The sequence below is a fragment of the Mchenga conophoros genome, linkage group LG11 (assembly GCF_057382185.1).
Source record: "Mchenga conophoros isolate Kocher_MC1m ecotype Shallow Benthic linkage group LG11, M_conophoros_male_GT1.1, whole genome shotgun sequence".
In the NCBI taxonomy this organism is placed as follows: domain Eukaryota; kingdom Metazoa; phylum Chordata; class Actinopteri; order Cichliformes; family Cichlidae; genus Mchenga; species Mchenga conophoros.
The window spans coordinates 39051378-39065076 of record NC_140536.1 but is presented as its reverse complement, the minus strand read 5'-3'; the positions used below and the strand labels follow the sequence as shown (position 1 = coordinate 39065076).

Genomic DNA, 13699 nt, shown 5'->3' with positions numbered 1-13699 from the left:
TTTCTACAGACAAAAACATGGCTGTGCCATGGGCTCCCCCGTGTCACTTATTGTAGCCAACCTTTACATGGAGGAAGTGGAAAGGAAGGCTCTTGGCTCTTTCAAAGGAAGAGTACCCAGCCACTGGTACAGATATGTGGACGACACCTGGGTCAAAATCAAGACACAAGAAGTGGATTCCTTCACTGCGCACATTAACGCTGTGGATAAAAACATCAAGTTCACTAGGGAAGACACAAAGGATGACTGTTTGCCTTTCCTGGACTGCGCTGTGCACATTGAAGAGAACGGCAACCTCAACATCGAAGTTTACCGGAAGCCCACACACACGGACCAGTACCTCCTCTTTGACTCCCATCACCCTCTGGAACACAAACTTGGAGTAATCAGGACCCTACACCACCGGGCAGAACGTGTTCCCTCTAAGCCTGAAGGAAAAAAGAAGGAACACACACATGTAAAGGAAGCACTCAAAACCTGCAGCTATCCTAAATGGGCGTTCTTAAAGTCAGCAAAGAGGCACAGAAAAGAAGACCAGACACCAGAAGGACAGACGCAACAACATTGTCATCCCCTATGTAGCCGGTGTATCAGAGAAACTCAGGAGAGTTTTCTCCAAGCATGACATCCCAGTGCATTTCAGACCCAGCAACACGCTCAGACAGAAACTGGTTCACCCGAAAGACAAAACGCCAAAACACAAACTTAACAATGTGGTGTATGCTGTACAGTGCAGCGAGGAATGCTCAGACCTCTACATTGGAGAGACCAAACAGCCACTTCACAAGCGCATGGCACAACACAGAAGAGCCACCTCCACAGGACAAGACTCAGCAGTTCATCTGCATCTTAAGGATAAAGGACACTCTTTGAGGATGCCAATGTTCTGCCATCTATAATCCAGTTTTGAGTTCCTTCCCAGACGCCTTAACGCCCACTCACATCCTGGGCCATCTGACCTCAGGAAATCACATGATAAGGTGGGGCCAGGTTTCACAATGAGCTCACCCGAAACCCTGGCTGATTGGGACCCACACCCAGTTTCACACCTTGTCTCATGTGATTAGAGGATCATCAGGGGTCCTTTTGTCCCTCTGTGGGGGGAAACTCCCACTAGGTTTATATCTGGGACTCTCCACCATTTGACCTTAGAACTCAAGAAGCTTCTCGGATGAGAGGTGAAACGTCTTCAAGCAACTTAAAGAAGTCCAGACGCTTTTCTTTCCAAGCTACTTACATCTGCACAGCAGTGTAAATGTATGCTATGTCTTCTAATGATGCTGCCTAAGGGAAGCATGTATAATGTAAACAGAATTGGTCCTAGCACTGAACCCTGTGGAACTCCATAATTAACCTCAGTGTGTGAAGAGGACTCTCCATTTACATGCACAAACTGGAGTCTATTAGATAGATATGATACAAACCACTGCAGTGCAGTACCTGTAATACCTACAGCATGTTCTAATCGCTCTAATAGGATATTATGGTCGACAGTATCGAACGCTGCACTGAGGTCTAGCAGGACAAGCACAGAGATGAGTCCACTGTCAGAGGCCATAAGAAGATCATTTGTAACCTTCACTAAAGCTGTTTCTGTGCTGTGATGAGCTCTGAAACCTGACTGAAACTCTTCAAATAAACCTCTGCAGATGATCTGTTAGCTGTTTGACAACTACTCTTTCAAGGATGTTTGATATAAAGGAAGGTTGGAGATTGGCCTATAATTAGCTAAGACTGCTGGGTCTAGAGATGCTTTTTGAGTAAAGGTTTAACTACAGCCAGCTTGAAGGCCTGTGGTACATAGCCGATCATTAGAGATAGGTTGATCATATTTAAGATCGAAGCATTAATTAATGGCAGGACTTCTTTGAGCAGTTTTGTAGGAATGGACATGGTGATGGTTTGGAGGATGAGAGTTCTGTCGTTAGTTCAAAGAAATCAATAAGAGAGGCAGGATTCAATAAATATAAGAATGTCACATGACATAGTACCACCTGCCCACACCTGTGAATGAGCACAGGTGATATCAAACAATATCAAACCATCAGACAGGTGAATATTGTCCTGACAGCAGTATAATATGTCCTCCTGTTTAAATGACTCAGAAGCCCCACCCACCGGCACCACACAGCCTCTGGCCACATCGACACAGCCTACCTATTGGACCTCATGTCAGGTAAGTCCCATTGTTACACGCTACACAAAAGGTCAGACAGGTCACTGATCAGCTTTGTCCTCACAGGAAGAGTGACATCACAAAGAGCCCGGGCACAGCAGCAAATCAGCAACCAGATGCTCCAGAGACTGATGCCCCAGGTGAGTCTCACCTGTTCCAGCTAGAAACAGGCTTGTGTAGGACTTCATAGTTTGTGTGATTCACGTTGGGTGTGTGTGTGAACAGGATCTCAGCAGGAGGCCTCTGAAACACCTGAATACATGAGCATAGCACCTGGACAGAGGTAAGACCAACACAGCCCAAATCTGGACCTCAGGTGGGCTCCTGTTTCCTCTGAACAAACCACAATGTTTGTATTTCTGTTTCCAGCTCAGACCAGTTGAACAAGCGGCAGCGCAGTGAGTCTCCACCACCTCATACACATCACAGCACACCTGAGGAACACCTGTGGGACATGTGGACACTATCACCCCATTAGAGCACTTCGCTCTCGCTCTGCAGGCCTACTTGTTGTTCCTAGAGTATTTAAAAGTAGAATGGGAGGCAGAGCCTTCAGTTTTCAGGCCCCTCTTCTGTGGAACCAGCTTCCAGTTTGGATTCAGGAGACAGACACTATCTCTACTTTCAAGATTAGGCTTCAAACTTTCCTTTTTGCTAAAGCATATAGTTAGGGCTGGACCAGGTGACCCTGAATCCTCCCTTAGTGATGCTGCAATAGACGTAGGCTGCCGGGGATTCCCATGATGCACTGGGTGTTTCTTCTTCACTCACTATGTGTTTATTGACCACTCTGCACTGAATCATTTAGCTCTCTTCCACGGCGTGTCTTTGTGTCGTCTTCCTCCTCTCACCCCCACCTTCCCTGAGCCTGATTCAGCCGGAGGTTTCTTCCTGTTAAAAGGGAGTTTTTCCTTCCCACTGTTGCCAAAGTGCTGCTCATAGGGGGTCATATGATTGCTGGGTGTTACTCTGTGTTATTGTAGGCTACACCTTACAATACAAAGCATCTTGAGGTGACCGCTGTGATTTGAATTGAAATTGAGGTTGATGAAGAGCTGGGGTGCACCTGTTGCCTTGAGTCAGATTTATAAAGGTGTGCACAAACATGTTGTCTGATGTCTGTCTGCACCTGAACACCACAGGAAGAGGGAGGCAGGCTGTCACTGCCGGAGTCACTTCAGAGCTGAAGCTGTGTGAGGACGAAGAGAAGCTATTTAAAGCTTCACAGTCACCGTGAATAATAAGGAGCCTGATGAATTATTCACTTTGTACCCATGAATATATTTATATGTGAAAGCATGTGCACAGCTGCAGTGAGGTCTACGTGAGGTTATTATTCCACCTGCAGCGATCTAAATTTGGAGCTGCGCTTCCCGTTCGGGGACCTCCGGGCGTCTCCGTGAGCAAACAGCAGCAGAGTCTGAAAGCCTCCTGCTGATTGGATCAGAGAGAGCAGGCAGACCGATGCAGGCGGGAGTTCTGTGTGAGTGAGCTGCTGAGGATGGCGCCGGCTTGCTCACAGTGCTGTCGGTCAAACAGGGCTGGCTTTAAAAAATTTATTTTAATTTGAATAATGCAATATTGATTCATTAAATCCTGAACCGGCCTGGCTCTGCTGAAGGTTTCTTCCTGTTATAAGGGGTTTTTTCCTTCCCCCTGTCACCAAAGTGCTTGCTCACAGGGGCTGTTGCGGTTTCTCTGTATTATTGTAGGTGTTTGGGGCAACTACTGATATGAATGAAGCTGAATTGAACTGAAACCTAATTGGGCGATCACCTCGTCAAACAGGTGTGCTTTGCTTTAAATGCGACAGGAAGTGGAACTGATAACGTACCTGTGTGTTTCCAGGTGAGTTGTGGTTGGACAGAGGGAACCCTCGCACTGACAGGTGACACATCCATTAATCAAACTTTATTAATCAATTTTTTAAAAGTCAATAAATAAACCTTTTTTTTCCAGCAATGCTTCACTGGCTCAGGACAGTGAGGCCCCGCCCAGCAGCCCAGGTGACATCAGAGAGCAGTCCTCCCTTGTGTCCAGTTGGAGGTCTCAGTTTTGTTTGCTGATGTAAGCTCTCCTGATTGGACAGTCGGTAATCGGAGAGGACCTGTCAGCGTCACTGAAGTCCTTAGAGCTTCAGTCAGCTAATGCTGCAGCGTTGCCGTGGCTCAGACCGAGAATCAGAGCTGAGCCATCACATTGTGCTGCTCACTCTGACCCGAGACTCTGACAACAGAAAACCTAAAAAGAAATAAAAACACACAACCAGCCGTCTGTCTCCAGACAGAATTCTTTGGACTGTTTTTCTGTGTAAAACATTTATTATTTAATTGTAATTAAATTATTAGTGATGAAACTATTGAAACAGTGATTTTTGACTCAGCAGGAAGCACACACACACACACACACAGTGCTGTAGCTCCTCCCCCTCCTCCTCCTCACTGCAGCCTGTCTGAGTCTCAGTGGTTCTCTTCATTGCTGCAGTTGAGGATCAGGATCAGAGGCGGTTCTCTGGGTTCTTCTGGGTTCTGCTGTGCTGGAGTGCAGGAAGAACATGAGGAGGAGAGGAGGAGAACAGAGGAGTCCGACCTGAGGCGGAGAAACGATCCATAGCTGCTGAGCAGGTAGAAACAAACCCTTTCACAATAAAAGCCTCAGTGAAGGTGCTTTGATGTGATTGTGAACTGAGCTTGGTCTGTTGCTTAGCTCTCTGATCAAACTCAACCTGATCACATCATCCTGAGGGGTGGGGCTAACCTGTTGAAGGATCATCTGACAGCAATGAGCCCAGAACAGCTGTTTGATGATGTCATCTTGTTATTTCCTGTTTTATTTCTAACACTGCAGAGAGGAGACACCCTTCTTTTTCTTTGAGCAGGTCAGCTTGAGCTGCAGGTAAAAGGTGGATGTGTGGCGAGAGTTAGAAGCTGGGACTAATTTGCATATTCAAAACGGAGGTGAAGTAAGAGGGGCTGGGTTTGATGGCGTAGAAGAAGAACTTTAACAGGAAGTTTGTGCTCTAGTTCACCATTGTCGCCCCTGGCGTGGCACACGGCGGTGCAGGTTGTTGGTGATTGTTCACCTCCATCGTCTGGACTGAGTGAGCAGCTCGAGCTGTACAGGACTGTCACCATAGTGTGTGTGCATAGGCGTCATCTCACCTCACTGTACTCTTTACAATACTAAGGACCTTCAGGCGACTGGTCAGTGCTGAAGGTCAGGTGCTCTGAATCACATGTTTATGGAGACTTGGTTTAGTTAACAGGTTGTATTCACTCACACATACACGTGCGCGCACACACACACACACACACACTCTCGTTCATTGTTCAACACACTGATATTTCCCACCCAGCCCTCTGATTGGTGAAGGCTCTGCCTCTCTAGCATCAGACACAAACACGCTGGCCAAGGAGCTCAGCCAGTCAGACGTAGGAGGCGGAGTCTGAACCTCTGCAGTGACAGAGGTGAAGGTTGCCAAGGTAATATAATGAACACCCACAAACACACACACACACTGATCCTGGAGCCAAAATTAGCTGCAGACCTCTGAGCTGTAACCTGACCTGTGTGTGTGTGTGTGTTTTCCTATCTCAGGGGGACCAAAATCCAGGTCCCCACAAGTTAAAGGCATTTTTCACACTCAAAATGTGGTTTTAGTGTCAGGGTTACAATTGGGTTATGGTTGTGCGCCCCAGGGTGGCTGTGTAGCTTGCCGTCACCAGTGTGTGAATGGGTGGATGACTGAATGTGTAAAGCACCATACAGGCCATTTACCATTTTTATGGTTAGGTTTACGGTTAGGATAAGCAGCTAGGGAAAGCATTGTGTCAATGGAATATCCCCACTAGGATAGCAACATCTGATGTGTGTGTGTGACGGTGACAGTAGTGACGGGCAGCAGACGTCACACCGTGAACAACGAGGGGAAATGGGACACTCGTGGTGCTGAAACACATGTGAAGGACCAGATGTGTTTCTCTTAGAGACAGTTTTCATATGGTCATATTTACCATTAGACTGCATCCACTCAGAGAGCACATTCGCCTCCATCTACCTGTGAGCATCATCTGCTGACAGCAGCCCAGACAGATTTCAGCTGCTTCTCCATCAGAAGCCTGAAGGTTCATTCCACCAATCAGTTGAAAACATTCCCTATTGTCTGGGATTTATCATCTGCATTATTGATCGCTGATTGGTTCTTTTTAATGCACCAACACTTAAAGGCCTTGGGCTTCCTGCTGGAGCTATTTTTATCTTTAACAGGTGAACCTGAGTCAACTGACTCCCCAGTTACCATGGTAACCCCATCCCCTTCTCCTCAGCCTTTAGGGAGATTCTTATCTGTGACAGATAGGAAGTCTATTACACAATAAGAGCTGTTGGACTACAGGTTGGTAGACAAAGAGAGAAACAGACAGGTGATCTGCAATATCCAATCAAAGGTCAGCAAGTGAATCATCTTCTGTGACTTAGGAACAGATTAAACCTAAATAAAACACCTGTACACCAAGTCTCTGTGTCTCTGCAAACTGAGGTTCAGTGACCCCCAGAAGCCTCGCATCACAATGCAGAGAAGGTCCACTGGTTATAAGATACAGAAGAAGAAGAACATCCCAAACGATAACATGAAGGAGAACATACTAGTGTGACCCCAGGAAAACATTTTAACTGTCAGACAACCCTGAGGGCACAGGTACACAAATGTACCTGCTATGAATGCTCAGCGTCCAATGAATACGCTGCTTAATGACTAAAAGAAAATGGTTATAAGAAGGTTTTTGCTAAGCTAACAGTTTCAGATTGCTTTTATAGCTTGTGCTAAGGTAAGCTAACAGTTTGTACCTGCTGCTAGTGTTTGTGCTAAGTTAACCCTACCTCCTAAAACTTACTAACTGAAAGCAGTTAGTAATTTTTAAGAATGTGATTGTGATTCTAAAACTTCATTTTCATTTTTCTTCTTCTGTACAGGATGGCAGGTAACTGGTCCATCCTGAGGTTGTCTTTACCCCCCACCAGTTCTACAGCCACTACCCTTCACAACACCTCCCAGTACCCTCCTCTACCAGACTGGGAGGCTCCCAGCTTCACCCGGGCTGCTCAGTTCCGAGTTGGAGCCACCTTTGTCCTCTTCTTGTTTGCTGCCTGCAGTAATCTTGCCCTATTGGTCAGTGTGTGGCGAGGGCAGCGTTTGGCATCTCACCTGCGCCCATTAATGCTGAGCCTGGCATCAGCCGACCTGATGATGACATTTGTGGTGATGCCTCTGGATGCAGTGTGGAACATGACAGTGCAGTGGTATGGTGGTGATGCGCTCTGCAAGCTGCTCTGCTTCCTGAAGCTGTTCGCCATGCACGCCTCTGCCTTCATCCTTGTTGTCATCAGCCTAGATCGCCAGCATGCGATTCTGCACCCACTGGATGCTCTGAGTGCGCACAGCAGGAACCGACGCATGTTGCTACTGGCTTGGACCCTCAGCATTCTGCTTGCATCACCACAGGTAACTGTGAGCAGAGGTAACTGTGAGCAGAAGTAACTGTCAGCAGAGGTAACTGTGAGCAGAGGTAACTGTGAGCAGAGGTAACTGTGAGCAGAAGTAACTGTGAGCAGAGGTAACTGTGAGCAGAGGTAACTGAGAGCAGAGGTAACTGAGAGCAGAAGTAACTGTGAGCAGAAGTAACTGTGAGCAGAGGTAACTGAGAGCAGAAGTAACTGTGAGCAGAGGTAACTGTCAGCAGAGGTAACTGTGAGCAGAAGTAACTGAGAGCAGAAGTAACTGTGAGCAGAGGTAACTGTGGGCAGAGGTAACTGAGAGCAGAAGTAACTGTGAGCAGAAGTAACTGAGAGCAGAAGTAACTGTGAGCAGAGGTAACTGTGGGCAGAGGTAACTGAGAGCAGAAGTAACTGTGAGCAGAAGTAACTGTGAGCAGAAGTAACTGTGAGCAGAGGTAACTGAGAGCAGAGGTAACTGAGAGCAGAGGTAACTGTGAGCAGAGGTAACTGAGAGCAGAGGTAACTGTCAGCAGAGGTAACTGTGAGCAGAAGTAACTGAGAGCAGAAGTAACTGTGAGCAGAAGTAACTGAGAGCAGAAGTAACTGTGAGCAGAGGTAACTGTGGGCAGAGGTAACTGAGAGCAGAAGTAACTGTGAGCAGAAGTAACTGTGAGCAGAAGTAACTGTGAGCAGAGGTAACTGAGAGCAGAGGTAACTGAGAGCAGAGGTAACTGTGAGCAGAGGTAACTGAGAGCAGAGGTAACTGAGAGCAGAGGTAACTGTCAGCAGAAGTAACTGTGAGCAGAGGTAACTGTGAGCAGAAGTAACTGAGAGCAGAAGTAACTGTGAGCAGAGGTAACTGTGGGCAGAGGTAACTGAGAGCAGAAGTAACTGTGAGCAGAAGTAACTGTGAGCAGAGGTAACTGTGGGCAGAGGTAACTGAGAGCAGAAGTAACTGTGAGCAGAAGTAACTGTGAGCAGAAGTAACTGTGAGCAGAGGTAACTGAGAGCAGAGGTAACTGAGAGCAGAGGTAACTGTGAGCAGAGGTAACTGAGAGCAGAGGTAACTGAGAGCAGAGGTAACTGTCAGCAGAAGTAACTGTGAGCAGAGGTAACTGTGAGCAGATGTAACTGTGAGCAGAGGTAACTGAGAGCAGAGGTAACTGTGAGCAGAGGTAACTGAGAGCAGAGGTAACTGTCAGCAGAAGTAACTATGAGCAGAAGTAACTGTGAGCAGAGGTAACTGTGAGCAGAAGTAACTGTGAGCAGAGGTAACTGAGAGCAGAGGTAACTGAGAGCAGAGGTAACTGTGAGCAGAGGTAACTGAGAGCAGAGGTAACTGAGAGCAGAGGTAACTGTCAGCAGAAGTAACTGTGAGCAGAGGTAACTGTGAGCAGAAGTAACTGTGAGCAGAGGTAACTGAGAGCAGAGGTAACTGTGAGCAGAGGTAACTGAGAGCAGAGGTAACTGTCAGCAGAAGTAACTATGAGCAGAAGTAACTGTGAGCAGAGGTAACTGTGAGCAGAAGTAACTGTGAGCAGAGGTAACTGAGAGCAGAGGTAACTGAGAGCAGAGGTAACTGTGAGCAGAGGTAACTGAGAGCAGAGGTAACTGAGAGCAGAGGTAACTGTCAGCAGAAGTAACTGTGAGCAGAGGTAACTGTGAGCAGAAGTAACTGTGAGCAGAGGTAACTGAGAGCAGAGGTAACTGTGAGCAGAGGTAACTGAGAGCAGAGGTAACTGTCAGCAGAAGTAACTGTGAGCAGAAGTAACTGTGAGCAGAGGTAACTGAGAGCAGAGGTAACTGAGAGCAGAGGTAACTGTGAGCAGAAGTAACTGTGAGCAGAGGTAACTTTGATCAGAGGTAACTTTGATCAGAGGTAACTGAGAGCAGAGGTAACTGTGAGCAGAAGTAACTGAGAGCAGAGGTAACTGAGAGCAGAGGTAACTGTGAGCAGAGGTAACTGTGAGCAGAGGTAACTTTGATCAGAGGTAACTGAGAGCAGAGGTAACTGTGAGCAGAAGTAACTGTGAGCAGAAGTAACTGTGAGCAGAGGTAACTGTGAGCAGAGGTAACTTTGATCAGAGGTAACTTTGATCAGAGGTAACTGAGAGCAGAGGTAACTTTGATCAGAGGTAACTGTGAGCAGAAGTAACTGTGAGCAGAAGTAACTGTCAGCAGAAGTAACTGTCAGCAGAGGTAACTGTGAGCAGAGGTAACTGTGAGCAGAGGTAACTTTGATCAGAGGTAACTGAGAGCAGAGGTAACTGTGAGCAGAAGTAACTGAGAGCAGAGGTAACTGAGAGCAGAGGTAACTTTGATCAGAGGTAACTGAGAGCAGAGGTAACGGTAACTCACGGTTGGAGTTTTGTCTCTGACGTATACGAGAAAAATAAAACACCTGGAGATGACTCGCTTTGTTATGAAAGACATGAGTTTTTTCCACAGCTGAAAAGTGAATGCAGCAGTCTGTCATGTAACATAACATTAAGTTGTGTGTTGCTGCTACCTGTGCACCTGCTGCTCGCTCTGCACCCACATGTATGAGGCGACAAGAAACTTGATTTTATTAAAGCAGGTTAAATGATCACGTTTTCTTGTTAGAGATCCTCCTGTCTGAGCAGTCAGCAGCTTCTCCACCTGTCAGCAGGTGCCGGCTGCTCTCACATGCAGCTGATCCAGGTGAAAGTTCCTGCAGTAAATTCTGACTGCGTGTTAATCCTGGCAGGAATGCTCTGGATTATCCATGCACAACCTCCTGCTGATAGCTCAGGCTAACTGCTCCCCTTTGTTTCTATAAGGCATGCTACCGATCCTGAGACGTCAGTTGCTAGTTCAAAGTAAGAGCAGCTTCAGAGCAAAACTGAAACTCAGACCAGGATGTCACATCTGGATTTTTTATCTAATGAGCTGTTGTTTATTGTTAGAAATACTAATGTGAGGCCTCCAAAGTGTGACTCTGTCCGTCCATTAGCTATTTATCTTCAGGACCATCAGGGTGGACTCGGTGGACTTCACTCAGTGTGCGTCTCACGGTAGCTTCAGTCGCCGCTGGCAGGAAACTGTTTACAACATGTTTCACTTTACCACGCTGTATGTCGTCCCCCTGCTGGTGATGAGCTGCTGCTACAGCCGCATCCTGCTGCACATCCACCAGCAGCACCTGAGAGACAAAGGTAACACATCTGTGAACAACACCTGTAACGCATCTGAACCACACCTGTTCTCAGCCATCACAGCTGATTTGTTGTATGATCAGCAATGTAGACACTCCCTCTTTCAGCAGGTGAGTCGCCCCTGCGTCGCAGTGGCACCGACATCATCCCAAAGGCTCGGATGAAGACTCTGAAGATGACGGTGGTCATCGTGCTGTCCTTTGTCGTGTGCTGGACGCCATACTACCTGCTGGGGATTTGGTACTGGTTCCAGCCCGACATGCTGCGCATCACACCGGAGTACGTCCACCACGCCCTCTTTGTGTTTGGGAACCTGAACACCTGCTGCGACCCCATCATCTACGGCTTCTACACGCCGTCCTTTAGGGCCGACCTCGCCGCCTGCTGCCGCTGGGTGAGGAGTGATGCGGACACTTCGTCCCAATACATAGACCGAATGTCCACCAGAGAGGGTCCTCACAGCAGGGAGCACGAGCCGCAGCCCTCCACCAACAACCAGACTGCAGCAGATCAGCCAATGAAAGCACGTGACTTTAGCATGTGACTTATGCTTTGTGTCAGGTGATTTTTATTTGCAGGCGCCTGAGCAGAGTTGTTGCCACAGAATCAGAATAACGCGGTCATTTTGTCTGCATGTTGACTTTATCAGTTTAGATCACATGGTTTGTCACACCCTCCACAGATGATGCTCAGAGAGAAGGCGCTGACCTCTGACCCTTGTGTCAGGCCTTTAAGAGAAGTGACTGCAGTCAAACAGCAGCAGCATGCTGATGCCTCTTGATTACAAATTAAAGTGCATCTTTTTTTCTCATTAATCTCAATCAATCATTAATCTCATCTGAATCCACAGAGCAGCTTCTAGTGTCTGGATGACCTCGTCAGGGACACCTCCAAAATGGACGTGCTCCCTCTGTGAACCACAGGGTGGAGCTCTAAGACAACAGGATGTGTCTGCATCCAGAGGCTGTATAGGCGTGGCATACAACAACATCAAATCTCACTCATTCAGAGCTCAGCCTTCTCAGTCTGTTAGTATGGTGACCTCACAGCAGTCATGTTATTGGTTAGATGATGTCTGACAGCACAAACGTGGTCCAGAGATCCAGTTCAGCCAAGCGGACAGCGAGCAGCTACAGCTGCCTGTTTCACCATCCACTTGTTAGTCAAGGAGGTCACGCCCCTAATGATGCAAGCTTTAAGCCTTAATCCAGTTCAAACAGGTGACCTGTGGGGGCATGGAAGTCTCTGGGGACTGACTCACTGGTACATCTGCTGGATGTTAGAGGAACTGCAGCTTTGGAGGTTCAAATGTGACCATACCCATGATGTGACTCATGCATGTTTGTTTGTGTTTCAGGTTTTTAGCAATGTTATCATCCTTGGCAGTGTTGGGGTAGTTACTCAAGAAAAGTAATGGATCACACATTAGCTTTTACTTTTCTTAAAAGTAATGTAGTAACTTATTTAATTCCTCGCCGGAGAAGTATGTTGTCAGACTACTGGTTACATTACTTTCTGATTTCTCTACAAAATGACCTCAAACCCATTGTTACCAGGTACCTAAAGGCTACAGTCCCACACACCAACGCAAAGCCCTCCTAATGACCGCACACATATGGACTTTGGTTTTTAGTTTATCACTTATTAACTCAAATTAAAGATGAGCTCATAAGTTCAGGCTCTGGATGCTGGGCTAACGTCTGCTTTAACAACACTCTGGGTTCTTGGCTAGCTTAGCGTTAGCATGCCACCCGTTCACATGTTAGCAAAGTGTCTGTAACGTGGACTGTATTCAGTGGTCGACAGGAGGCAGCCGACACACTCAGCAGGACAGTCAAAAGCTTGCGACCATAGTGACAGTGGGAATTCCACAGTGTTTGTCCTTTAATAAACGCCAACCTTACAAGCCCGGCTGAACGGCTGCGGTCTCATCATACATGAAGTGAGCAGAGTTCATACAACCAACATACAGTTCATACAACATACTTTGAGTTAGTGAGGTAACGATATGAGGTCCATGTGTGAGCACGCCGCTCTACAGAGGGCAGTGGTGAATACTTGTGACATCACTAAACATCAACTTACGCTGTCTCAAGGAGACACCGCACTATTACGACTGTTACAAGTCAAAGTTGTGTTAGTAGAAAAGTCTGGTTGTTTGTGTCCTGGCTGCACTTTCCACTCTACCGTCTTCCTGTCCTTTTGTGTAGTAAAATAAAAGCAATGCCCACATCTCCACTCCTCGAATGCTATCGCTGTGCTGCTCCACCATTGTCCTCCTCCTGCACATGAACTGAATCAGCTGACTGTACCATACAAGAATGTTTTCTTTCTGTCCAGCTGGCACTATCTCAAGAACTTGTTCAATGAAAGTAATGACATAATTGCAACTGTAATGCGATTACATTACTGCATTACTGAAATGTAATGTGATTACAGTAACTTGTTACTTTGTAATCCCTAACACCCAAAACTGGCCGTGGAGTTCCTCAGGGTTCTGTGCTGGGACCAGTGATCTTAATGTACGCTTCCCTTATTTAATACTATTTGAAAACACTGCATCCATTTTTACAGCTATGCAGATGATACCCAGGTGATATCCGGGTGTTAAGGTGAGGTACAAAAGTACTTCACCTCACACCTGCACCAGCTGCTCGGCCATCAATCTCTTGCTGCACAGTTTTAGTGCTGATGCAGTCACAAATCTGTTTAACGTGTCTTTATCGGCAGTTCACATGACTGTACATTAAACTCACCTTGTCAAACCTCAGGTGTCGCTGCATGAGCAGCTCGTCCGCTAAATAAATGATCAACAAAGACATGTTTTCTACTTCAGCTTTATTTGGTTTTTATG

General features: G+C 46.9%; 2 protein-coding genes across 13 annotated transcripts in view; both read left to right on the top strand.

Annotated features, from left to right (window-relative positions):
* ttc24 (tetratricopeptide repeat domain 24) overlaps nucleotides 1-4535 on the top strand; it is a 33071-nt gene extending 28536 nt beyond the window's left edge. For 4 of the 8 annotated variants that reach the window (XM_085292972.1, XM_085292975.1, XM_085292971.1 and 1 more), the window contains 6 exons: nucleotides 2106-2176; nucleotides 2243-2316; nucleotides 2402-2459; nucleotides 2546-2574; nucleotides 4025-4064; nucleotides 4136-4535. In XM_085292972.1, coding sequence (XP_085149098.1) covers nucleotides 2106-2176; nucleotides 2243-2316; nucleotides 2402-2459; nucleotides 2546-2574; nucleotides 4025-4064; nucleotides 4136-4247 — 384 coding nt within the window. In that variant the 3' untranslated portion in view covers nucleotides 4248-4535. The other 4 variants (XM_085292973.1, XM_085292976.1, XM_085292977.1 and 1 more) reach the window with 4 other exon arrangements.
* Nucleotides 4536-4628: 93 nt separating this feature from the next.
* On the top strand, nucleotides 4629-13653 carry LOC146565066 (gonadotropin-releasing hormone II receptor-like). Of its 5 annotated transcripts, none has more exons than XM_085292983.1 (4): nucleotides 4629-4800; nucleotides 7148-7676; nucleotides 10644-10845; nucleotides 10956-13653. In XM_085292983.1, the coding sequence occupies exons 2-4, from the start codon at nucleotides 7149-7151 to the stop codon at nucleotides 11387-11389; spliced, it is 1164 nt and encodes a 387-aa protein (XP_085149109.1). In that variant the 5' UTR covers nucleotides 4629-4800; nucleotide 7148; the 3' UTR covers nucleotides 11390-13653. The 5 variants fall into 5 exon arrangements, with proteins under 5 accessions (XP_085149109.1, XP_085149104.1, XP_085149108.1 ...); XM_085292978.1 differs by having other exon boundaries at nucleotides 10953-13653; XM_085292982.1 differs by lacking the exon at nucleotides 4629-4800 and adding an exon at nucleotides 4808-6621 and having other exon boundaries at nucleotides 10953-13653.
* Nucleotides 13654-13699: the final 46 nt, after the last annotated feature.

What these genes read in the sequence shown, in the direction of transcription:
- LOC146565066 (XM_085292978.1), top strand. Translation starts at nt 7,149, where the DNA reads ATGGCAGGTAACTGGTCCATCCTGAGGTTGTCTTTACCCCCCACCAGT. An exon ending in TTCTGCTTGCATCACCACAG is followed by an intron (nt 7,677 to 10,643) that starts GTAACTGTGAGC and finishes TCCGTCCATTAG; the next exon opens with CTATTTATCTTCAGGACCAT. An exon ending in GCAGCACCTGAGAGACAAAG is followed by an intron (nt 10,846 to 10,952) that starts GTAACACATCTG and finishes TCCCTCTTTCAG; the next exon opens with CAGGTGAGTCGCCCCTGCGT.